The sequence below is a fragment of the Notechis scutatus genome, chromosome 3, assembly GCF_049901735.1.
Source record: "Notechis scutatus isolate UNSWTSFEM ecotype Mainland chromosome 3, rNotScu1.2, whole genome shotgun sequence".
NCBI lineage: Eukaryota > Metazoa > Chordata > Lepidosauria > Squamata > Elapidae > Notechis > Notechis scutatus.
The window spans coordinates 22,267,274-22,294,654 of record NC_142011.1 but is presented as its reverse complement, the minus strand read 5'-3'; the positions used below and the strand labels follow the sequence as shown (position 1 = coordinate 22,294,654).

Sequence of the window (27,381 nt, the reverse complement as noted above, 5' to 3'; positions counted from 1 at the left end):
TTAACATTAGTGTTCTTTGTTGAGATTTTAGAGTGCCAAAGGCAAAATGCTATGAAGGTAAGACATATCAGTCATGGTATGAAGTTAAGAATTTGTCCTTAAATAGAAAAATCTCAAACATACAAGGAAGAGGGAGAATGTGCAAACTTTTTCTTAAATTAAAAAAATACAGAAAGTTGCATTTCGGACACAGATTAGCGATCTAATCTCCTTAGGAAGGCACAGAAGTCTATCGCAAAAATAAAAAGTGTTTTGTAGGACACTCCTGTATACAAAACAGAAAACCCATTGATTTTGGTTGTTTAAAAAACCCCTGGAGATGCAATTTTACCCTTCCCCTCAAAAATGGCCACAAGACTTAACAAATGCAATTAGTGTAATTGAATTGCTTTGTTATAAATTATATACATTCAGACCACATTAAAATTATTACATGTTACACTGAAGTAGTAAGTTAAGGCTTTATGATATTTACATGAAATGAGCAAGCACCTTAATCACACACACCATTAACTTATTCCTTCTAATATTTCAAATTTGACAATGACCAATTTTCTGTAGCTATTTTAAATATTTTGGAAGAGGAATCATACTGAATAAAACCAATCACTGAACACTACATGATCCAATGGAAGTAATTTAAATCTGACATTTGTGCAGAACACAAATTCTGTCCAGCTTCACTCCCATCCCAAATTGCTACAAAGTTAGCTTGTAGGCTGATACAGCAAGGAATGGAACACTTCTTTATTTTAGGAGACAGTCAGCTTTAAGTAACCCTAATGAACTAGGATGAGACTCCCAAATATTCTGTTGAACGCCACATGGAAAATGTCTTGATATGATAGCAAGATGAAGCAACTGGAAGGATGCACCAAACACTAAGTGCATTAAAGTGATGACAATACCTTTCCCTCCGAGTCTCATATAGCAACTCTGAACGTGTTCTTTAAAAACCCGGGAGCTAGCTTGCTATCTCTGCCATTCCATATGGCCTTAAATCATTTTCAGAGTGGAAATTCATGTTGATACAACACATTACCGTGCCAATGACAAATGTTACTAGGAAGGTACACTGCCTTCTCCAACTAATGGCTTTGGAGATTCAAGGATGACAATGTTCAATTATCAGCAAATGTGGCTAACAGAAGGTGCTCAGTAACAAAGGAGAATAATCCATTTGCATTTTCAAGTATTGTTTTGAGGAGTGAGTCTTTTAACTGCAGTCTGTTAGCACTTTTTAAAAAGCTTTGTGCTTTAGTCCATTATCTTTCTGCAAGTCTTTTAATTTGGCTGATGGCTTTTTTTCTTTTTTTAAAAAAATTGGCAACAGGTTTTCACAACAGCAGAAGCCTGGCAAGGGTTATTTTATTTTCTGGGCCCATTTCATGTCATCTGTTCTGGGTTTTTCTCCTGTTAGTCCTTCAATCATATTCTCCAGGAATCTCCAAAATTTGATTTTTTCCAGTGGGTAGTTCAGCCAGCCTAGAGAGGTTATAGAAGAGGAACAATATGTGAGTGTAAATTGGCAAGCAGCATATTTGGTAAGAATTGTTTTAAGATACTATTGCATAAAATGAATGTAAGAAATAAAGATGTCAATTTAAGAGAAGAAAGATGCAATTTTTACTTTTATTTGCACTAAGCGGAATTGTTTTGAACTTATTCCTCTGACTACTGAAACCCATACAAGAGCATTCTAAAGCCATTTAGAATGGCAGACTGTTAGTGGCAAACTTCACACATTAAAATAACTCCTGGTTTAGCTAAGGTCTGTTAAACTCAGACTCTGAATGAGTTCAGTCAGACATATCAAACCACACTAAGTTTTGTTTTGGGCTAACATGTGAAAAGCCATCCATAAGATATGGTTTATAGCTTAGCAGTCTGTGCATTACCAGACTGACACATTTAATAAACCATGACTTACAATGAATGTGAACCAATCTGAAAACTGCAGTTCAATTTAATAGGTATAGCCTTCTCTTCAGTCAATTCTTATTTTCCATTATTTACTTTCTCCTGTCTTTCATCTCTGTGTAACCAGAACCCAGAGAAGGACATGGAACAGAACAGGAAAACACAAAGTACACAACAACAGGAATGCTCAGCTGTTCTCCCCCCCCCCCCAGTATTATCTGTGTCTTAAGAAAGCTGTTTAGCTAGATAAAAAATTAATTTCTGACACATAATGAGTTTCACTTCATTTTACCTGTAGTAATACAGAAATATGTCTCATGTGGAGACACGTGGTGGATCCGGTGATGTTTCCGTGGCAGGATAACGTGCCAGTCCTGCAGAAAAATTACCCAGCAAGGAAGACCAAAGTAGGTATGAGACCACTTGTGAATCTGGTTGGTCAAGGTTGCAAATACAGACAGGGCAAAGACGTAGCACTCCCAAGGACATGTTTGATGTAATGTTTCTAAAAATAAAGAGAATATAGAATTTATTGTACTCTCACTGAACAACAGCTAAACCGTGTGTTACAATACAACTGCTTAATAAGTTCACGCTAATAACTAACTTTTGCATCAGAAGTAACACTGTACTCCAATTTGTATGACAGAACTGTCTACTTTATTTGTTGTTTGCCCTTAACACTTTTATTTACTCCATATTTACGGTGAAAAACTTCATGAACCTTTTTTGGAAATGCGCATAGAATTAACTCTATTGTCTTCAAAGGCCTGCTCACTACTCTTCAGATGGCTGTGTCTAGTTTCCTCATGGATCTGTCAGGCTCCCACTTACCTGGTGATAAAGAAGCTAATTTGTAGGCCATGTTTGCCAGCGGAACCACTGTCAACATACAGTTATCGCCATTGGTTTCTATGAAGTCATGCCTGGTAATTGCTGTTGGATCAATGTGATGTTCTCTGAAAGGCCTAATAAATGCCTGAAAGTAGTAAAAATCAGAAAGATGAAACTAGTTTTTAGCTCAGATGAGATCTGTGGACAAGCTAAACACTTAAATAAACAACACTTAAGTAAGATGCTTCAATATAAACTAGCATAGTTTAAATTCACAAAACTCGCTGAGGCAAAATATGGTTTGTTCATTTGTGACTTAGCATGTTGTGCAAAGACAAGCAATGTAGTTTTGTTATGTTGATTCAACTATTACTTATTTATTAAACTAGCTAGGCTAACCAGGGCAGAATGCTATGGGAAAACAGCCAAAAAATGACAATTTAGGTTTGTCTTACTTTAAATATTATTTAAAATAATAAAAGCAACCTCTTTTATCGATGATGGATTGGTTCACATATCACAACTGAAGGATCAGATGATGGGATGTATGTACAGAGAAGGCCAGGACCCAGGTATGGATGGAATGGACATGACAACGAGGAATATGAATTCTGATAAAACATTTTATCTTGTCTTCATTTCTTTGCCTTAAGCAGCCTTGCCCCTTCCTGTCTTCTCTCTCTCTACAGAAGGAGGGGGGTCGCAGGGGTGCTGCCTCAGACAAAGTTAAAACTGCTTTTACTTTTCTCTGTGGAAGGAGAGGGGGTCGCGGGGAGTGGGGGTGCTGCTTTGAGCTGCTCTGCAATAGGAAAGGGGTTGGAACTGCACATTCTTAGCAAGGCAGAAGTTAGCACCTTAAACCACTAGCCAGGATGTTAGAAACAAGAATAGCTTGCTTATAAGAAAACCCTCAAAAACCACATAGCTGGCACATGAAACTAGGACACTTTGCAAGATACCCGTGACCTGGGGTGAAAAACAGATGACCCAACATTTAGCTATGTAGGGGGCTGAGATCCAAATAACCAATCAATATTATCTGTTATGCATGCATTATTAGGGGAAGGGCAAAGGGCTGAATGCGACCACCCTTTGACTATAAAAATTGCTGAAGGGTTGTAATCGAGGCCTTTGGTTATCTTTTGAACCAGGGTCCTTATATCTTGGTACCAAAATAAAAGTATATTGTATCAGACCTTGTGTCCGGTGACTTATCGGCTTTGACAACAAGCAAGAGCCCAGTTTTGGGGACATCACAACGAAACATGAATGAAGGGTTAGTGAATGTACACTTTCTTTTCTTCCCTTTGTGCTTGCATTTCCATCCTTGACTTATAGGTTTACTGTGAGATTATGTTATAAATCATCATTAATCTCCAAGACCACGGTTTCCTTAACTTTGGTTAACTCAATAAGATGCAATTATCTGGTTTTACTATAACATGCTATGTCACAAATTGCAATTTATGTCAATTATAGTTTAGCATGATTTATCTAGTCTAAGGCACATTATGGTTTAGCTCAGTATGTGAATCCCAGTAGAGGTTTTTCATCAACCATTATTTCTCTTAAGTATATTGAACTAATAAGCTCAACTAGTAAGTTCATCACATACACAAATGAAAAAAAAAATCAGACCTTTCCAACTACTGGCAGATCTACCGATCCCCAAGTATCTGCTCCCCAGTGAACTAAACCGGATACAAAGTCAGCAGTAATGACTCCTGCAACTTTAAGAGACAAGGGGGGAGAGATAGAGAGGAAAGTGAATTATTAGACATTTGGAGCAATACAAAGATAGTGATTTTTAAAGAATGTCAATAAGAGAGGTACTTTTTTGACAGATATGTAACAGCCAGTAATGGTGATGCTTTTCCAAAATAGCGTCATAATAAGCCATTCAAACAGCTAGCAGCACCTCAACAATCTTATAGAACAGTGATCCCCAACCTTTCTTATGCCGCGGCCCGGTATCCCCAACCTTTTTTATGGCGCGGCCCGGTACCGGCATTATCTGGGCGCCGCCATCTTTTTTTGATGAAAAAGTGCTTCCGGTGAGCTTTCTACCCGGAAAAGCTCACCGGAAGCACTTTTTCATCAAAAAAAGATGGCGGCGCCCAGCAAACCAGCGGCCTGGTAGGACTTGTTCCACGGACCGGTACCGGTCCGCAGACCGGTGGTTGGGGACCCCTGTTATAGAATACCGTATAGGCTTATAAGCGTAGGAAGGGTAGTCTAATCAGTAGTTGTAGGGGAGATCACCAAGGATTATCAGGATAACGGGCTAGACTGAAAAGCTAAAACAATGTCCTAGAACAGGGGTGTCAAACTGATCTCATCACAGCGGCATCACATGACGTATCGGGACTTTTTCCCCCTCGCTAAAATGGGCGTGGGCCACATCTGGCCCATGGGCCGGGAGTTTGACAACCCTATCCTAGAAGGTGACAATAGCAAGGCCCTTCTATATTGACAAGAAAATCACATGTCTATAAGGTCCCTAACTGTCAAACTAGAATCAAAGAACAGCTTAATTTTGATCACTATAAACCATGTGCCTTTTCAAAGTCCAAATCTAGTCAATTAAAATACTGCACCAATAACCATTCATAAGTATAAATAAGCATTTCCAAAATGCCACACACTTACATGCTTATTTTTCATAGTCCTTACAGTACAGTAAACTATACATTAAAGTCTCCTCTGAGCTGGGATCTTGGTGACTTGAGAGACAAGTTGTCATTGTTGTGGCAACAACACTGAAATAATCTCCCACTGCCTTTTTTTAGGATATTTTTTGACTTCTACCTATTCAGGTTCTAGGATATACCGTGTTTCTCCAACAATACGGCCTCCCCCAATAGGAAGTCCCAGCATGTTTTATAGGCATAAAATCATATTAAGCCCCTCCCCCCAAATTAAGGCCTATATTAAACATGCGAAATGAGGGGGAATGGCGGGGGGTTTGCCGTTAGGAAGTGCTTTTGTTGCATACCCGGATATGGTGCCTGCGTTGACTTCGGCGTTGATGGGGCACTTTGTATTGGGAGACCTTCCACCATCGTTGCTTTCCCTTCTCCCTGTGCTGCCGCGGCGTTTAGAGCAATGCCGTGGGCATTTGGCGCAGCCGTGCACAGCCAGCCAGGGCTCCTCCCTGCAACCGGAGCCCGGCGGAGACACTCGGCTTCAGGCGCTTCTGTCGCCGCCTTCCCTTTGCCTTCGAAGGCAAAGCCAATTCTTTTAAAAACGACGCCCTACTACCGGTACGACAAAGCCTCCCCTGCCCGAGAGGGCAGCCCAACCCCACGTGGGGAGGTGAATCTCCCGGGGCTGCAGCGCAGGATCGGCCCACCCCGGGAGAAGTGCCCAGCCGCCGTCCCTGCCTGGCGCCGGGCAGAGCGTGAAGAGCTTCGCCTGGGGCGCCCAGCGCAGCTGACAGGCGGACCTCCTGCCCGGCAGTGGAGCTCTCGCCAAGGCAGCGAGCACCTCCCCGCTGGGCCCTCCGCTCATCCCGCCAGGGCCACGCCAGAGCTGGGCGGGCTGGGCAGAGCCAGGAAAGCGAGCCGTGGGTGCGCGCCCGCCTGCCAAGGGAAAGAACCGGGCTGACCCGAGCTTGGCTTCTGTCCCAAGTCCCTCCAGCCTGAACCTGAAGAGGCCAACAGGAGAGGCTGCCCGAGGCAGTGATAGCGCCCACCTGTCCGTGGACAGGGAGGTGAGGCGACGGCAGCGCTGCTTCCCTGGCCGGCGGGTCCGGCGGAGAGAGTCCGAAGCTGCCCGTCCTTTCCACCCCTCACCCAGCCCGTCCCCGTCCCCATGCATCTCCAAATGCACCGGCAGCTCCAAACGCTGCAGCGGCACAGGTATCGGGCAGAGGCGCTCACTCGGCGGGGCTCAGCTCTGAGGAGGATGCGGCGCAGGCCATCACCTCATTAAATCAATGACTAAATAATTTAGGTCTAAAATACATGGTTTGTTGAAAAAGCGTACTGTGCAGGAAATAAATCACTGAGCTATTGGGAGGTATTGAAATGTGGTTTTAATTGAATCTGGCCACCCATTATCAAACAAGATGATTAACAATTGCTAGGTTTATCTCAAGGAAGTTTATCTTAAAAACTTTTAAAAGCACTTATCCTGCCCTTAGTATGTATACATACATTATACAGAACCTCTTCCAAATGAAAGCTTGCAAGTCTTCAAGAACAAAGTAGCACGGTGTTCATTTTGAACTATGCAGCAGTGTTTCACCATCTTGGCAATCTGAAGGTGAGTGGACTTTAATTTCCAGAATTCCCCAGCAACCATAGCAGTCTCTATGACCAAAGGGCTGGAGCTCATGTGATTCCGCAAGTAGCTGATTTATTCTGTGATCTAGCCCAAGAATTCTATAATAGTAATGTAATTCTTTGCTTTTTAAGGACAATTTGTCAGATTTTGTTCAGAGAATAGAAACCAGAATAGTCTAAAGTTTTAAGCAGGTCATTTGACTCAAAATAGGATTTATTAAATGGCCCTATCAGGAAAAAAAAGGGAGGGTTACAAAATAAAAGTACAATGTGGAAAGGAATCTCGTTTCAGCTTCTGTAAGATACCAGGCTGCCCTTTATCATTTCTTTGTGTCTGTGTGTGTGTTGAAGTCTTGAAGTCCAAATTACAAATGATCACTATGCAGCTATAACAAGCTTGCTTCAAAAGTCATAAACAGCCATCAGCTATCTTCATATTGTAGAATCATTTTGTTACTAAAAAATTGAAAACTAAATAGAACCACAGATTGGTCAGCAAACACATCACTTTTAAAATAAAATAAAGTGCTCTAGTCCAGCGGTGTCCAACTTTGACAACTTTTAGTCATGCAGACTTCAACTATCCATGTTGGCTAGGAATTCTGGGAGTTGAAGTCTACAAGTCATAAAGTTGCCAAGGTTGGACAACCCTGGACTAGTCATTATGAAACTTACTCTTCCTAGCAGCTCAACTCATCTCAAGAAGGAAGCCGGTGTTACTTCAAAGTTCCTTGTAGGCTGACAGATGCATAGCAATGGGTGGATTTTAAAATCTCACAACTCAAAGATATAATTTCCTGCCTTTGCATAATTAATTGTCCATTTAGTTTGGGCCTAATACAGTGTGAAGACTCTAGATTTTGTTTTCAATTTCAGAAATGAAAAAATACAAACATGGCTTTTGATCAAAATTTTCTCTTCCATTAGGCTACTTAACTGGGGCATAGGAAAGATGATTATTCCCCAATTAGCAAAACTCCAGATTAGAGAAAGAGGCAAGGTGATAAGAGGTTACTTGTAGCTATATACAGCATTTACTTTAGCTATCCGAAGAAATGAATACCACAAGTTGGACTGCTTCCTTATAAAGCCCAGCAGACCTGGTTAACTCCCCACTCCCATTGAAGGGGGCCACTGCATCTAAAGCAGACCTTGTGAACCAAACTTTTATAGGTCCTTTGATTCCCATCAAAAGAAGGGGATGCACAAATATAAATATATAAAAAATAATTTCCTCACAGAATCGTATCAGACTGAATATTTTTTTCTCAATCTAAAATGATTCTGAAGGACAAAGCATGTAATAGTTTTGAATGCTTTGAGTAAAAGATGAAGTGTAAACATGGGCTTCAAAACCAGGATTGGGGCTCAAACATGCTTGAAAAAGAAGATATATGCCATTGGCTGCAAATATGATTTTATTAGAGCATATTTTTTCCTCTGACTATAAATGCCAAATAGTTCTTTTGTTAGGTTTTGATTTATGGTTTCATGTGTCACTATTTGTCGAAGACTTGCATGTAGTTAGGTGATGTAAAAATGGAAAGAGATTACAAAATCTCGGAATCCACTCTAATAAGCTTTCTGCAGAGCAGTTCAGGTAACTATGAAATCCTGCAATCAGATATTAGCAAACATAAACAAAGTCAACAGAACCCAGGATGCCAAAATGGAATTATGACACAATTTGGTTTGGTCAGTCATATTCTCACCAATTACGGTAGTTCTGGGAACTACACCTGAAGTATAGGACGCCAGATTCCTGTTGCTTGCTAACGCTTGTGGAAATGTTTAAGTGCTACGTGAGAAAACATTCCAGAAGTATGCCAAAGCTACCATCAATCTTTGAAGGGAAGACAGGAAAATGAAGTTGGGGATCGCAGGAGCTTTAGTCTAATTTATTTTGGCAGCACATGGCTGGGAAAGGTTACACCCAAAAACTGGGAAGAGACAGACGACTTTCCAGACGACTGGAAAGGGTAAAAATAGCTATGTATCAGGCAGGAGCAAAGTCAGGAATGAGGCCACCACACTCATAAAAGCTGAGCAGGGGACGAAGTTACAGGAACATACCTTGTTCTAAACAAGATACCTCCTGCTTTCTAAATCCTCTTCCAGATTAAAAGCCTCTGCTTTTAGTCCTGCCTGCTTGGAATGTATTGCAACATCAATTGCAGTAGCCTCTGAAAAAAAGAAGCTCAAGGCAAGCTACCTACAGAGCAGCACATGCTAAATTCTGAAGATGTCATAAATGCTTCACCTTTCTGTGGAGGAACAGAAAGGAATGGAGTTCTTTGAGTGCTGATCTGGTATGGCACATCAAAAAGCATCCGAGTACCAAAGCGTCTGCACTGTTCCCAAAAGATAATTCTTGAAATTTGTCCAAATACAGGTAGTCCTCTACTTACAACCACTATTAAGCCCATCTTGTCACTTTTTTTCATTGCTGTTGAATGGCCACTAAATGAACTATTGTAATTCAAGGACTACCTGTATCAACTGTACGTCTTTTTACAATAGAAAATCCAATCTAGCAAGATTTCTAGAAGAACAGTGATCACCAGCTTTCACCCTCACTTCCATCATTCTTCTACTGTGTTAAGTCCTCTGCCAAAAATCTTGAAAGTCATGTATGCTTGAAAAAGAATATGAATGGGAGGCAATTTCTCCCATGGATGCTTTCCCTTTCCAAGGATTTGTGTTTCCTAGCTGTCCACTATTCTTGCATGAGTTAAAAAGAAACAAGAGTCATGCCAAGATGAGCCCTGAATGGGAGTCACAAACCCTATTTGGAACCAAATACTCCCCAAACATTTACTGTGTGGGGCAAAATAAATCAGAATCTGAGATACGACCGTGTACTGATGGTGAATTTGTGTTTTAAGGTTTTGATGAGGATAGATTATAGAAAGAAAAGTGATACAACATAACTTTTACAAAGAGGTGAAAATATATTTGTACTTATAACTACTGTGTAGACTATCGGAAACCACTTCTTTTATATCTTTTTTCTTTTCTATTTTTCTTCAACTTTTTTTCTTTTCTTGCACTTTTTTGCTTTTTCTTTGATTTCTTTAATTTTCTTCTTCCTATGTATTTAATTTATAAAATTAAATACATAATATTTATAAAAATATTTTTATTTTCTTGTTTATAGGTTTTTTTTTGCAAAAATTATTTAGAAAAAAACAAATATTCCCATGAAGATCAGCATAGGATTTGTATTTCCTTTTCTGTAATATACTTTTTAAGAAAATGGAACATTTTTTGTCAAAATATTCATACATAGCTACCAAAAATGATAATACGTGATAATATAATATTTGAGGTATACAAATAAGGAAGCTCTGCTTGAATTGCCCAGTGCTTGCATTATGACAATATTCCATAAAATTCTAGACTCTAGAGCCTCTTGGAATTAACATTCCAGGATTCATATCAAACACTAGCATATTGCATGCTAGTATCACAACCTGGTCACCTCCAGATGTGCTAAGATCAAACTCACCTATGCTGCCTCGGAATTACACAAGTACAATTCAAAGCAGATGTTCAGCCTTTGCTCAGCTCTCTGAATGAGTTCCACAAAGGAACATTTCACTCTTCACACAAACTCTCAAATTTTATAGTTTTCATAGAACATCAGTCCAAAATTCAGTTCCAAGATAGTCTGATTTAAGCTGCAGAACAGAAAAGAAAGCCTTGAGGATTATTATAAGAAAAAGGGGGGGAAACTTTGATCCACAAGATATTTTGGACTTCAACCCTAGGCAGTAGCTGACAACATCAACACCACCTAGTCCTAGAGGCTCATGGATTCCCCGTGCTGTTGTTATCCCAATATATTTATTCAAAGTTTATTTAAAGCTTTCCCAATCTGGTGCCCTTCAAATAAATTGGAACAAGAATTCTTAAAATCTATTGGAAAAGCTAGAAAAACTATGCTTAACAGTATTGTTTGGGAATCCTGGAGAATGATTTCTCAACCATGTGGAGGTGACCAGGTTGGGGAGAACCTGCTATGGAGTGGCACAAAGCTATGAAAAGCTGTAGCTCTGGAACAAAAAAATTGAACAGATATTGCACTGTTAGTCCAGAGTTAACCTTACTATGTCGTGACAGCAGGAATTTGAAACATTTTATAAGCATGAAAGATTTCATCCCATTGACTTTAAGTGTTGCTAGAAAATTGTCTGGCAATTTATCAATTTATAAAAATTGATTCTATGGCCCTTATTTGTATTAGGCACAGATTCAGTACAACAGCTAAAATATATGCCCCACTTGAGTTGAAGACTTTGTAATTGAGTGCATGAAGACTTTAATTATATATTTTCTCAAAATCAATGGAGTATTGAAAATGAATGCAGATATAACATTTTATTATAAGAACTGGAACACACAAACTTATCAATTGATCTCTTCGTTAAACTATGGTTCCTCTGAAGCATTTATAATTTATAAATACTTGCACAAGGAAAATACAATTCTGCCATTACAATGTCTACTACTGCATCAGGTGTTTAAGTACATAGGTAATCTTAGCTTCTAGGAACAGGATGAACAGGGACAATTAAAAGGAAATACCTGGAAGTTACTGTTCTTACTTTTTTGGCACAATGTAGTTGAAAATTAGGGAATTTGCGCAACAGTGCAGTACAGTGCCAGGTCCACCATCTTGCTCTGGGGTACTGCCTTTGTGCTGAGGGGAGAGGTGGATGGAAATGGTGTGCTTGGGATTTTTCTGCTTCTGCTGTTTGGGAACTAGGGAATTCCCAAGACGGGATGGACTCCTTCCCATTAGTTTTTACCAGGCCAGGGGAGTTGGGATTGGGAAACAGAAAGAATTACTTTGTGCTTTGCATGGGGACTTCAGATTCCACCTGACTTCATCCAATTTCTCTCAGTAAAAATGTTTCTTGGTCAACTCAATGGATTTAAGGGTCTTGCTTTCCTGAGGGGCCGATTGGGACAGGTTTGACATACAGATAGTCCACAATCGAGATCAAAATGTATGTTGCTAAGGGAGATGTATCTTAAATGAATTGTGTCCCATTTTATGATCTTTCTTCCCACAGTTGTTTAGTGCAGTTGTTAAGTTAGTAATACAGTTGTTAAGTGAATTTGGCTTCCCCACTGACTTTGCTTGTCAGAAGGTTACAAAAGGTGATCACATGACCCCGGGACAGTGCAACCGTCATAAGTATGGGTCAGCTGACGAGCGTCTGAATTTTGATCATGTGACCATGGGGATGCTGCAACAATCGTAAGTATGAAAAATGGTCGTAAGTCACTTTTTTCCAGTGCCGTTGTAACTTTGAATGGTCGTTAAATGAACTGTTGTGAGTCTGTACTGCAAACTGAGTTTCTGCACGATTTCATAGTGTGGGTGAAAAAGATTGTATTAAGTTACTAATAAAATGAATAGTTAATTGAGCCCCCAGGAGAGAGAAATTAAGCAAACGACATGTGGAACAAACAGCCTGTCTCAGGAGCTTGGCACTTTGCTCAGCAGGCAGGTGCTTTTTTACTACCGTTTCATTTCAATATAACCTCTGAAATGCAAGTGGTGGCTTCTCTGAAGTTGTTAATATTTGCCACTTTATTACAACTATGGTAGATGAGGATAATTTCTTTTTCTTAATTTTAAATCTGGCTAATTCTAGCTAACAAATTCTTTCAGTTTTTCCATTAAATATATCTATTCCCTCCAAGGGATTTTCAACTACTAAAACCAAACCTTCTCCAAATGCTCTGAAGTTATATATCTCCTTTTTCATTTCTACCCAGTAAAATTTTAATCTTGTGTTACATTTCTAGTAAGAACTTACAAAGCCAAAATGAACAACGGTGTAAAAATGGGCAATCTTGTCTTGTTCCTTTTTGTATTTCATAAGGTTTAGTCAATTCACTACTGACCATTATTTGTCCTGTTTGTGAGATATCTCTCTCTAACATTTGAAGAAACGAGAACTAAAATATTAGCAAAAGTATGTGAATGGAAAATCATAATGAACTGATGCAAAAGCCTGATTTTCAACCTGAGAAAAAAGTAAAATATCTGTGTCCATATCCAACATAACCTTTATGTTATTTCAGAAAACTTGTAGAATGAAATTAAGAAAGATTTATTAATGTGGGAAATGTTGCAACATATACCGTATTTATCGGCGTATAACACGCACTTTTTCCCCCCTGAAAATAGGGGGCAAATGATGTATGCGTGTTATACGCCCGATATAATGTTAAGAAGCCTTCGGTGAATGCTGCTGGGATCGGGGATCAAGGACACAAATGAAAGAAGGGGAGGGAGGAAGCAACCGAAGCCTGTCCTTCTCTCTGGGTCAGCTCTCTCAGTCGCTCTCTCGCTCCTCCACCAGCACAGGAAGAAACTGCTTCAAAGAAGCGGGGGGGGGCTTTTCCTGTCGCCGCAGCTTCCCTGAAGCGCCCGTTTCTCCCCCACCCCGTCCGCCCGCCCGCCCGCCCGCCCGCCCGCAGTGCTCCGTTCTGCCTGCCTGCCTGCCTTCGTTAATGGTTGAATCGGAACAGCTTCGGCTGAGTAAAAGAGGCGAATAGTTATTATTCTCAGCCGAAGCTGCTCCCAAACAACCAGAAACTAAGGCAGGCAGGCAGGCAGGCAGAATGGGACACTGTGGATTGAAGCGCGCGCGTGGGGTGGGAGTGGGGGTGAAATTTCCCTCTTAAAATGAAGATGCGTGTTATACGCCTGTGCGTGTTATACGCCGATAAATACGGTATACAGAAGCCTGATGATGGCAGATAAGATTCTGCCAAAACGTTGCTACAACTTTAAAAGCACAGTTACAATGACGTGGGAAAATACCCGAACAAAGCTGAATAACATATATCTATCTATATCTATCTATATCTATATCTATATCTATATCTATCATCTATCTATCTATCTATCTATCTATCTATCTATCTATCTATCTATCTATCTATCTATCTATCTATCTATCTAATAAAGATGAATATATGACCTAGAAGGATGTTTCTATTTTGAACAATTTCAGTTTTGAAAACTGATGCACATTTTAAATAATGGCAAAAAGACTTATCCAAATGTGTACAGCAGGGCAGGAACCCAAGGGTTAAATATAAAACTCCCAGGGCAAAAGAAGGAGAAGGGTTAGGACAGCCTAACATTAATTTGTACCTTTCAAGCCTGTTGTTTGGTTTGGATGAAGCAATGGGTTCTGTTAGACAAATGATAGAATGTCAGAACTGAAAATCGTAACTTGAGATTTGGAATGGCAAGGTTTAATGAGAAATTAAAATGAAGTCAAGAAAATAATTGACTGCAGAAGCACATAATTTTAAATGGTTTTCAGATGCAGTTTAAGGAAAGGTTCAATATGAATAAAAAAAGCAAATGGAATTGACAAATATAAAATGGAATTGGAATTATGTACAAATGATGAAGATAATAGGAAAATATATACATTTTTGTTAAGATTTGGGGGGTAAATAGGTTAAAGATAGCATAACAAAAAGGGCTGCTAAATTTGGATATAAAATAGAGATGTATATCTGAGGCAGAATGTGAGTAACAGCTATTAAATTCAAACTGTGTCATAATTTAGGAGAAAATTTCTTTTATGTACAACAACAGAAAAATAATAAAATTCCCACAGTGCAGGAATGAATTGTGAAAATGTTAGAATCTGCAGAAATGGAAAACTGACCTTCTAGTTCAAATAACAAACTTTTTTTTAATGGTAAAAGGTTATATGGATTTTTTTGCTGAAAGAAAAAAAAATCAATTGATGACTAAATAAAGAGGCGAAGAGTTGGAAAATACTTACAAAAGGAAAAGGGACAATAATAATGTAATTATCTGTTGAAAGGAAGCTCAAATAAATCTGTACATTTCTTAAATTTGGACTTTTTCTTTTTCCTTTCCTTTTCTTTTATATAAAAAAATCAGTATATATTTAAAATAGGGTAATATTTTTTCCTGCTTCCCACACTATACTAAACAGGTATTCACATTTTTAAAACTATGCATGTTTAATTTAGCAATAATTTGTACTTCTGAGCAATTAAGTAATTTATAAGTCCTTGTGACTTCCAAAACTCATCTGAACAAAAATCCTCTTTTTATTGTTTAAGTTTGAGCTTAAGTTTGAGGATAATCTAAAGAACTACTTTAAGTCAGACAAGACCAGATACCAAGTGCTGCTCCTAGGTGACTTGATTTGAGATGGACTGCATGTATATAAGCAAATGATTTACCAGAACTGGTGTGACATTTCTCTGAAAGTGTTCCATCTTGGATGACAACATCATAATCAATAGTTTGCTCAGATAGAACAGAAATAAGGTAATGATAAGCCAGGCCTGTATTTGTAAAGTGTTCAGATACAGAAGTTTTATATTTCAATATAAAGCAAGTTTTTAACTATATTTCCATGTTCAATTTATTTGACTCTATAAAATATACAAATAGTTAAAATAAAGTTAAATAGTTAAAATAAAGTTAAATAAAAATCAGATTACAGATTAGATTTTCTTCAGCTTGTATATCCTTCTCAAAGCTACTCTTGGCTTTGGGCAAATTATAACTTGGAAAAAGCTTCGGGTCAATTTTAAAGCAAACTGCATTATCTTTGGTTTTTTTTTATAAGAATTGTGTTGTTTCTGTAGTACAAAACTCTTAGTTGGAGCAAATCTAGATCTCCTTGGCTAGGTCTATGGAACAACCCATTTGTCTTGACCTTAGATTCAGATTAAAAAGAAAGACCGAGGCATTCCGTTCAAGAGGAAAAATTAATCCACTTTGAGTAACAAATAGAACTGAGATCCCATCTTACATAGAAACATTTATGAGTGGCTGCCAATGATTATAAAGTCTTTTAAAAGTTTATTAAGTTATTCTGAAGATATTATTGAAGGGTATGGAATAAATACTGTATATTAGATGAACAAATCTTCACCTTCCATTTTTCATTTCCTTTATTTAGGACAACACACATAGCTTTAATGTGGCATTTCTCCTAGAAATACTCTGGGGGCAAAATCCAACGTACTGGATCATATTGCTTTTACTTTATGCTTTTAAATATTATGCCTAATTAGGGCAGTTTTGATTAAGTTTTTATCCATTTTTACCCTGCTGTTTATGTCAAGAGAAAGGAAACAACATAAATACAAGCACAATTCAGAATATAAATGGATAAAAGAATCATATAGAGATAAGCACAGAAATTACTCCCAAAATATAGCAACCTGCATAAAAACTAATGCATACTTACATATACCAACAATAATTGAGAAGGCATGCTCCAGTCTCAGGCAAAAGAGAAGTTTGTAGAAGTTGAAAGACATCAAGGAGAAACATAAGATGACACTAATCCATTCCTGAAGCCTTTTCCCTGTAATAATAATAATAATGATCATCATCATCATCATCATTTAAAGTATGGTACTTTTTGCTCTGCTTGTATTAAAACAGTGGCATTTAACTAACACTTAATATGAAAGTCTTAGAGCAGGGGTGTCAAACCCGATTTCATTGAGGGCCGCATCAGGGTTATGTTTGACCTGGGGGAGGGGTGGACTGGGCGTGGCCAGGGTGGATGTGGCTAGCTTTACATCACTTATGTTGGAGTGCCTGCGCCTGTGATTCCTAAGCTCCATTTTCAACTGTAACGGCTTCCTGCAACCCTCTGCCAGCGAAAATGGAGCACAGGAGGGCTGACCATTTTTGCTGCCAGAGGCACTGTGGGTCGGGGTTCTTTGCTATTTCCAGGGCAACTTTACTGGCCAGATCTAAGCACCCCGCAGGCCAGATCTGACCCCGGGCCTTAAGTTTGACACCCCTGTCTTAAAGGAAAAGATACCAGGTAGTCCTTAATACAAGCCATGAGGATTGCTAAGCGAGGCAAGACCACAATCACTTTGCTTATTCACCTTTGTCTCCTCGATGGCTACATGGCTTGGGCCTGCCCTCCTTGCTTGTGAGCTACAGAGTTCTTCCAAAGGTAAGTATGTGATAGGTGAGAGGGCTGGGAGGGTGTGGGACCCAGTGGAGTGGGAAGCAGGCCCAAGGCCTGTGGGACCCAGTGAGCAGGGTAGGGTGGGGAGGATAGGATAGGCAGGGGCCTGCTGCAGTTTCCCTACAGTTGGTCATAATGATTACAGAGAACGGAGCAGTGACTGCAACTTTGAAACTGGATCATATATAGCTTTTGGGGGAATCTATCATAAGGTCTACTGGTTGCTAAATGACCAGTTGTACATCAAGGATTACCTGTACACCACTTCTCTTTCTGGCCTAAAATATTTCCTGCTGACTGCTTAAAAAGGGATGAGCGAGACTTTACCCTAATTTCTGGTAGAAATAGCTGGCAGGCACTTTTTCATGTAGGTATCTGCCATTAAAAGTTATAGATGGTAGATAAAATTTGTCCTCTTAGTATTTTATTTCTGAAAAAGCCCATTTTGGATTTATATAAATATTTAATTACATCCATATTTGAAATATTGTACTTGGCACATTATGTTTTACTTGAATAGGTCAAAAATACTCATTTTTTAAAAAAAGTTGGGTTAATGAAATGTAGGAATGATCTCAGCACTTGGATCAGTTTGGCTTCTGTGTGATCAAAATATTTTATCAAGCACTCCCATAATTCTGAATTCTCCTTGCTTATAAAATTACTCTTTAATTCTCCTTGCATATAAAACTATACAAAGACAACAACTCCAGCAAGCATAAATGCTAGCCTTATCTCAGGGAGAGGTACACACAGTTCTTCCGCCTACATCCTGCAGTATGTGACTATGTTTTCTCAAATGGAAAGAGGAAATTCAAAAATAGTGAGTTTGTGGACGCAGGTTGTGGAACCCACATAGCTCTCGTATGTAGGACAAAGCATAATTATTAGATTGACAATATGTTTTTAAAGTATATGTGAAATTATTATTATTATTCTAATTCAGTATTCATGACATCAAAGTTAACATTCTGCAGAGAAGCAATCGCACCCTAAACAGAAGACTTTAAATGTTAAAGTCCACAAGGAACAATTAAGATGTTCAAAACATCAGGGCACTTATATTTTACCTCCCAAAGGAAACTATGCTCAATCTCCTTGTGAAAGTAATCCTGCCATTTCAAGTCAAACACTAGTTCTGTACATATTAAGCAAGCATTGATTAAACTATAATTTACTGAATAAATTAACAGGGCTTACATAATACATTAAGTCAGAAATCAAGATTTAAAATGCACAATGAACACAGTCATATAACATCCTAAATTAGAATCAATTAAATCATTTACACCTTAATGTGAAACCAAAGTTTCAGAATTGTTTATGTATAAGAATGAAGTTAACTGGAAAGTGCCTAGATTAACATAATTTATAGTTAGTAACATGACTTGATGTTTGTTACGGTGGTGGGATTCAAAAACTTTTACTACCGGTTCTGTGGGCGTGGCTAGGTGATTGGGTGGGTGTGGCTTTTTTTGCACTCCCACCCCATTTTGGGGGCCTTCCTGACCTCAGGGGAGCCTCTGGGGGGGTGTTTTTGCTCCCAGAAGGCTCCCCTGGGGCTCAGGAAGAAAAAAAGCGGAGCATAGGAGGGGCACGCAGCACTCCTCTACACTCAGTTTTGGGGCCTGATTTCAGTTTGTATTATCTTTTATCATTGTAAAAATCCTCAATAAAAAGGATTTTTATTTAAAATTAAACGCATTCAGGAAAAGAACACATTACATAAAAAAAATATGGAAGCACATTTGCTGTAAATCTACTTGAGATATATCTGTCAGTGCACCAAATATTTTTTTCATCCATAAATCAGGCAAAACATTAACAAGATTATACAGGTTGCAAGGCCACACAGCTGACTTAAGTGTCCTAAGGTGGGACTAGAACTCACTCTCCTGATTTCTAGCCTGGTGCCTTAATCACTGGACCAAACTGGCTCTCTTAACTTAAACTGTCTTGCTTAATAACATGCTAACTATAGGCCCAACACAGCCCCCCAAAAATTCAGACCTCATGGGCACTTCCTGCAGAAATTATAAATTAAATAGCATTTGGGGGTAATTAGAAATTCCAAATTAAATTGCCAAACTATTACAATGCTTTTACATTATTTATGATGTGATCATACTTTGAACATTGTATGGATCTTCTAAAGGGATCCCATCAAGGGTAAGAAACAGTACAGAAGGTAGCAGTTACATTGATCAAGTGGCTCGAAACAGTGTTTCTCCATCTTAATCATTTTAAGGTCTCATGAGGTCTACAATTTCCAGAATTCCCCAGCCAACTGGAGAAGAATGGTCTATCTAGACCAGGGGTAGGGAAACTTGGCTCTTTTATCACTTTATGGACTTCAACTCTCAGAATTCCTGAGTGAGCCATAAAAGGTTCCCCATCCCCGGCCTACTGGTTTTTCAGTTGTGGGGGAAATCAATTTTTGACTTGAATGGGACATATACAAACGTAATATATAAATGTATATGTCCTACATTTGTATATTAAACAGTCCCACTCAGGTCAAAAATTGATTTCCCCCACAACTAAAAAACCAGTAGGCCAATTCTGGGAGTTGAAGTCCATAAGTGATAAAAGAGCCAAGTTTCCCTACCCCTGGTCTAGAACTAAGTTTTTGGTTTTTTTTTTAACAAATTTTATTCAGTTTTTCACATTAAAAACAAAAATCTCTTTTTAGTGGACAACATATTTCCGGGTCATCACCTTTACATACAAATATGACAGCAATTATACATTCATATATGCATACTTAATTCTATTATTACCTTTTCCATTCCAAATTTTCAGTAAGGAGAGAAACAAACACATTAATTCTAGCCTCTTTCATTAATCTCAATCGAAACATCTTTTTGTTTCATTTCAATTATTTCAAATATAATCCTTTAATATTTATTTTAAAAATAAAGATAAACAATATGTGTTTGCCTAATAATAATAATAATAATAATAATAATAATAATAATAATAATAATAATAAAGTTACCAATGTCTCTCCTTGCTTTTAATAGTCTATATTAACTTATTAATTTAGCTGGTTCTTTAGTCTGTCATATTCCCTTTCCATTACACATTCTTTTTATGAATTCTTTAGTTCTTTAGTCTGTCATATTCCCTTTCCATTACACATTCTTTTTATGAATTCTAGATTAATACAAATTTTAACACTAAAAACAAACAAACAAGTATAGGTTTCCCCCCTTTTACTGTTTTGAGTGTGACACCTCAATGATTAAAATATACCTTTATTCCCTCATCTTGATTCTCAATATACCATTATTTTTAAGAAGTTACAATAATAATCATTACATCTTTTCAATTGGATTCCGCAGCATATTTCCCTCCCTTGATTTTTAATAAGTTATCAGTATCTATATTACCCTATTTTCTAAATATTTTTAATTGCAGAAATATTCTTATTACCCCTTGTCACCCTGCAGAATCCCTTTTAATTCATCAACCATTATCTCTGAAAAAACAATTTCTTTTCAACATTTTACTATTTCTGTATTTCTTTATTTCATGCACCTGTTTCTTACTGCTTCTCCTCCCCCTCTTTTCCCCATATCTTTTCTCATTCCAGTTTATATCCCTCTCTTTCTTAATATCTTCCTTTCCCCTTTTCTGCTGGGTCTTTCTGCCTTTCCTGACTTCACAGGTATTCCCTCTTTTGATTGCCTTCTTAAGTCTCAACTTTTTAACCTTCCTTCTTTCCCCACTTCTTTGTAGCGTTCTTTGTGTTAATTGTCTATTTAAGATGTCTTCTCCTTGAGTCAACTCCTCCTCCTCTGAAGCTCTTTCTTCTTGTTCTTCAATCGCCATTTCCATTTTTTCTAACACAGAGCAAAGTGATTCGCCTCTTTCCTGTAGTAATTCTCTCATATTTTTAAGTTCCATTTTTAATTCCCGAAGAGATATCATCATTACACACTCTTATATTTTATGATCGTTAAAGTCCACAAAAAAACCACTTTTACTTTCCTTCTTCTTTCAATTTTCTAAAGTTCTCAGTTATTCCAGCCGAAGGTCTATACCAAAAACATCAATCAATCCCACAGTCAGTCTTTCCTTGCTTTTTTCTTTATTCTGGTTCTGCTTTCACTTTCTAAGATTCTTACTTTGTTTCAATATTTCTGTAATGTTATATCCACACAAGTTCATTCAGAAACAGGATGCTTTCCCTTTTGTTTGAGCTCAAGTTTTTGTCAAAAGGTGACACTCTCCATTATACAAAGTCTTCACCTTTTTCCCCTATTTTTTTATTTAGGGTTTTTCGAACCTCAATATTCCAGCACAGTCCAGTCTCCAATTTGTAAACTTTATTATTATTATTTTTGACAATCTTAAATCCAGCTTTATTTTATGCCTGTTTATTGCCAAAATATTTTAGTCCAATTTTGTTTAAATCTTTAGTTCCAGCTTCTTCCTTTCCCGGTTCGAAGCCCCGGTTAGCTGTCAAAAATATTTTCTTTTTTTTTCTCTGTCCCTTTGTAATTTCGCTGCTCACTTTTCTTTTCTTAAAAATTCCATGTTACCTTAATCCCGGGGTACTTTTGTTTAGTTGTATTGGCAAGTTGTCCCGGTTCAGATGTTATCCACTTCTTTCTTCCCTCCTGCACAAATCTTAATCCAGCTGAGTCCTCTTCAGGGTGGCCATTTTAAACCACCTCTGCAGTCATCTTCGGGGGGAAAAAGACCAAGCCCAGGGGGGGAGATGCAGCTCCCCTCAACCTGGCTTGCAGCTTCCCCTTACTCCGCCGCCCCTCCAAGGCAGCTTCAGCCCCTAATCATAATAATTGGGGCTCTCCAACGAAAGAGCACAGACCATAGCCGCAGAGAGTCGCGATCTACCGTCCGTCAGCGAGGAGGCTCTGCCTTCTTCCCGTCTAGAACTAAGTTTTGTATATGGAAATATTACAATTTGGATTCAGATATTTAAAAAATACTAATAAGGTAGGACATGCCAAAGGCATAACAGAATGATATATGGTATGGGGAAAGTAAGTCAATATTTCCTCTTTGGAATTCCTAGTGCTGAGTTTGGTTGTTTCCTTGCAGACATTTCATTACCTAATTAGTGGGAGTGTTATTTTCTTCATGATAATCAAAAAGCTAAAAAGAAAACAAAAGGATCAGAACACTTCCCCATCAGAAATCAACACCCAAACAGGGACTACCAACTCAGGCAAACAATCATACAGTAAACAGTTTAATCAAGGAACTACCAAGAAGAAAACAACACTCCCACCAATACTGATATGAAAGCCACTGTATATAAACAGAGAGCAAACCCAACTCCCTCTAGTCCTGAAGATGTTACCTAGTTGTGTAATGAAACATTTGCAAGAAAACAACCAAGGACAGAGAGCACCAAGTACTCCACAGTAGAACACTGAACTACAAATAGTTTATTCTATTAGTACTAATATTTCTCTTTCACACTGTAATGTTAGAACCTGGGGATTTCTAATGAAGTTAATGGTAGTTTAAAGCTGTTAAAATTAAATATATTTCAAACCTCCCAAAATGTCCCACTGCCAATGATTCATTCACACATCTGTCTTTGGATTTTGCAAGAGGCCAAGCAGTAATAAGAGATTTTACATGTGAGCATTGTTATGTGAAGCCTTAAGTAAGAGAACAAAAACTCTTTGTATAAAAAACAAAAATGTTCCAGAGGATATTTTTGACAAAGCAGTTTAGTGAATCCTCAATTAACAGTAAAATATGTTATCTTTTTCATCAGAGCTGTTTGTGGAGCAATCAAAAACACCAGACATGCCACTGTAGCTTCTCAACCGACCACCTTCTGTATCTGTTAAAGACTATCACTCCTATAATCTTAGACTACTGGGACAATGCTGGATTATGGACTTGAATTTTAAACTTTTTAAGAATGTCAAATTGACATGAAAGGCTATGTTAAGAGTTAAGAATGTGATTCTGCTCTAAACATCTGTATTCCGAAGCATACTTTATGACTGGGGAACTCTGCAATATTTTATGACTTGCCAGGTGACCAATACATCAAACAGCTTCTATGGTGTTTCTGAATTGAATAAACTGCAAACAGATAAGGTTGTCTTACACACTGAAATTAAGTTCAAACTTGAAAAATTGCTACTTAAACACTGAACATATACCAGTTAAGACAAGGAACTGATAAACCAGATCAAATCAAGCAGTTCAGCTGATACTTTGCATGAATAAGCCTCATTCACTGGTATGTAGGATGACTGGGGTGTTACCTTTCAAAGCAGAGAGAAAAGCAATTCAAAAATCACACATGCACTCCATGTGGAAACACATGCTATATCCTGAATGAAGGAGAGAGCCAACATTTTTATAGCATTAGGTGTCAGGTCAAGTGTCAAATGAAAAGACTTAAGGGCGACATTTTACAATCCATTTTTACAGTACTTGTAGTACAAGATTCATAATCCTTGCTTGATTCAGATCCCATCCACCAATTTGATCTTTGTTTCTGGCTTTCTATTTTTAAACCCTGTAGAGAACAGAAAAGGCTATCTCTGAAGTTTTCCAGATTTCTATATTACATGCCTGCCAAACCTTCATTATCTTAAAATGCTTATTCAAGCCCTTGGAAAGGAGAAAAGGACGAAATCAATCTCTGAATGGATCCAAACAAGATTTTGAATATGCATGCTTATTATTATTATTAGCTACTACTAACCCTACTGTAAGGGATGCAGTGGCTCAGACGCTGAGCTTGTTGATCAGAAGTTGGCAGTTCAGCGGTTTGAATCCCTAGCGCCACGTAACAGAGTGGGCTTCCGTTACTTGTCCCAGCTTCTGCCAACCTAGCAGTTCGAAAGCATGTAAAAATGCAAGTAGAAAAATAGGGACCACTTTGGTGGGAAGGTAACAGTGTTCCGTGTGCTTTCGGCATTTAGTCGTGCCGGCCACATGACCACGGAGACGTCTTCAGACAGCGCTGGCTCTTCAGCTTAGAAACAGAGAAGAGCACCACCCCTAGAGCCAGAAACAACTAGCACACATGTGCGGGGGAGCCTTTACCTAGCCCTACTACATCTTATGCCACATATTGATAACTCCCCAAAAGGTTAATTTTTCTGACCCAGTGATATAATCTGAATCAAGGATAACTCTGGACAATGTCACCCCAGAGATTTAGCCTGCTTCTACTTTAGCCTTCTTCAAAAAGGTCTTTAAAATCTGGCATTTATCCCAGATATTGAGTTAGATTGGATGGATGGCTCCTTGTGGGAATGATGTATGATTGAGATGTTGGTTTTATTCTTTTTGAGCATTTACTATTTTTTCCTTTATTGTTGTGCTACATTATTTTTAATATTGTGTGCAACTTCAGAATTGCTGTGGAGTTGGATGACCTAGATTTTCTGTATCTCAATTTCAACTATTACTTTATGTAGACTGGCCCTATTGAGGGTTGTCGTTCAAAACATCTGGAGGACACTCCAATTAATGCTCATTCATTAGATTATCATTTTTGTTAACTCAAGATGGCATATACACCCCTACCTCCTAGTTTCCTCACATCAACTCTGTGAGGTGGGTTGGGCTGAGACAAATTGAATGGCACAAAGTCATCCAGTTGGCTTTCATGCCTGAAGCATCACTAGAACCTAATCACAGCTGTGCAGTTTCTAACCCAGCAAACTGGCTCTGAAACTGATAAGAATTTCCCAATAGAATCAGCACTCAGGTTTATGAGAAAAAGCATGCAGTCAACTGCAATGATTATGGCTGAATCAGATTATCAAATTGCATATATGATTGTTGTGCTGACAGAGAATTTTAAACCAGTAATTTTTCAGAAGGAAGACTACCCACATGCTCCTGTTTTTCTCATGCTAAACTGATACCAACTATGTATAATGTACTTTATAAAACCCAGAAGAACTATATAAAAGAGTCAGTTGGCCTAATGGTTAAAGATGCTGGTTTAAAACAAGAAGAGAGTGGCAGTAAAAATAGTTCAATGATTTTGACCTATTTTCTCTCAACCTTAGAAAGAAGATACCTGCAAATCACTTTCAAAATTTTATCCATCTGTCCACATAGCTATCAGGAGTCAAAATAGTAATAAATAAAATCCCATAGTATACAGCACAGATTATAGTATCAATTTCTGCCACAATCATTAAGGAAAACTTTTTTGGGACAGGAGAAGGAAGAAAAATATACTTACTTAAGAGATTCCCCCCCCCCCTTCCACTAATCATGTCCGTTTCTTGGAGACTGTCTAGACAAGTCCCTATAGTTTGCTTAGCAAGGTTTTTCAGAAGCAGTTTGCCATTGTTTCCTTTCTAGGTTTGAACAAGGTTAACCCAAGGTCACCCAGCTGGCTTTGTGCCTAAGGTAGAGCTAGAACTCACGATCTCCTGGTTTCTAGCTTGATCTTTTAACTGCTCACCAAAAGAGAAATGATTGAGTTACTCAATTAATCTTGAAAGACATACTGTACTATGCAAAGGCTAGAGTTGCATAAAATTGCATAAAATTTGAAAATGAATGGCACATTTGAATAAAATGTGCAGCTTTCTGTAACCAACAAAAGCTGTTTGAAATAAAGCTAATACTCTACAACTGGGGTGTCAAACTTGCGGCCCATGGGCCAGATGTGCCATGTGCTAGACACACCCACCCTGGTTTAGCAAAGGGAGAAAAAGTCGCAATACATCACATGATGCTGTGAGTTTGACACTCCTCTACAAACAAACTATAATGCCCTGGATTTTGGACAAACCTTCAGAGAATCTACGAACAAAAACAGAGGGACTTACATGACAATCATTTTATAACACACAGGATGTCCTGATTTGTACTAGGCCATGATTTCCAAATACACCCCAACTGATGACAAACAGATCTTATGTCAATCATAAGACATAAAGTAGTGTTTGCTTTTCCATTAGCAAGATGTATGAATCCATAGTACATAGATTAGCATGGCTATTTTGCTAGAAAAGTCATTTTGCCAACGTGAGCATACTGCTTTAAATCTTAAGAAGGAAAACTAAAACTGTCTTAAAGAGTTTGACTCCTAGTCAGATCATGAAGTTTTCTTGACAACAGCATGAAGGCGGATTTCCACTTTAATCTTGTGGTATGCTTTTGACTAACCCCTTGAAATTTTCAGCAATTTCCATTCCAGACAATAGGGCTCCACTTCGTACATTCATAAGGGGAAACCCAGAGTGCATTAAATAGGAAGCTGAAGACAAACCAAGCTCCTCCAAGTATTTTAACATGAGTTTTCTGATTTTGTAAGGACAACCTCAGATGATCACCCATTATTGACTTGAAAAAGAAAAGAAATATTATCTGTACATCCTTAAACCAAATACCTGAACAAACAGGATAAAACAAGAAGACAACAACTGTAGATGAGGCCCAGCCCTTATTTTATGTCCCATACCCTCTTATGTCCTCTTTTAAGACTAGATTCACTGCTTGGCCCAGGGCCGTAGCCAGCTTGCAGCTAAGGCAGCGTTAACCGAATTAAAAAGATCCTACTCTCCAGATTTACTAAATCTGATCCGGAAATGAGGAAGGGATCCTAACATATCCGACATCAGCTACTCAGCGCTACTTTTTTTAAAAGCCTGTGAACAAAGCCAACCGTTTTAAATCCTAACCCCAACTTGCAGGTTCAACCCTTATAAAGGCTCATTCCGACGACCTGCCCGGGCAATGTGTTTCAAGGAGCCGTTCAAGTGCGCAATAATTCCAGGAGAGGCAGAGAAGGATGAGCGAGATGGACGAACCGAGCCACTTTCGTTAACAGTCTCGCATCACTATCCAGGGCCCACTGGGACGGGCGAGGGACCCTTTGAAAGTCTCCCCACCACCACCCCGCGTCCCTCCTTACCGGGGGAATACAGTTCAGCCAGTTCCCGGGCTCCCGCGTGCTGGGGTCCCCACCGGGGACACGAGTCTTCGGCTGCTGCTGCTCTTGCTTCTCCTTCTTCCTGGGCAGTTGACGCAGCGGCCTCCGCTTCGGACGACGCCCTGGCCGGCTCTGAGCCGGCTCCAGCCGTCCGGAGCGGGGTGCACTCGGGCATAGTTCCGGCACGGCCTCGCTCCCCTTCTTCGTCCGGCGGCTGTCGGGGAGCAGCCTCCCTCTGGAGCTCCGGCCCGGCCGCTCGCGCCCCAAGGCCAGGGGAGCCGCCTGCCGCCCGCCCACAGGGCAGGGACGAGGGCGGCGGCGGCGGCGGCGGCGGCGAGAGCAACATCGCGACACAACCCGCCCCACGGCCAGCCAGCTGGCACTCGCCTCTCGCCGCCCCTCCGTCCGGCCG

At 39.0% G+C, this 27,381-nt stretch overlaps 1 protein-coding gene across 1 annotated transcript; it reads right to left on the bottom strand.

The window, feature by feature from the left end:
- Positions 1-358: 358 nt before the first annotated feature.
- PEDS1 (plasmanylethanolamine desaturase 1) lies at positions 359-27,381 on the bottom strand. The gene is made up of 6 exons (XM_026664979.2): positions 26,952-27,381; positions 16,319-16,438; positions 4,393-4,484; positions 2,755-2,899; positions 2,213-2,425; positions 359-1,485 (listed from the first exon to the last, which is right to left on the bottom strand). The coding sequence occupies exons 1-6, from the start codon at positions 27,313-27,315 to the stop codon at positions 1,364-1,366; spliced, it is 1,056 nt and encodes a 351-aa protein (XP_026520764.1). The 5' UTR covers positions 27,316-27,381; the 3' UTR covers positions 359-1,363.

What these genes read in the sequence shown, in the direction of transcription:
- PEDS1 (XM_026664979.2), bottom strand. Translation starts at nt 27,315, where the DNA reads ATGTTGCTCTCGCCGCCGCCGCCGCCGCCGCCGCCCTCGTCCCTGCCC. An exon ending in GGCTGAACTGTATTCCCCCG is followed by an intron (nt 16,439 to 26,951) that starts GTAAGGAGGGAC and finishes TTATTATTACAG; the next exon opens with GGAAAAGGCTTCAGGAATGG. An exon ending in CTCAATTATTGTTGGTATAT is followed by an intron (nt 4,485 to 16,318) that starts GTAAGTATGCAT and finishes TGTCTCTTAAAG; the next exon opens with TTGCAGGAGTCATTACTGCT.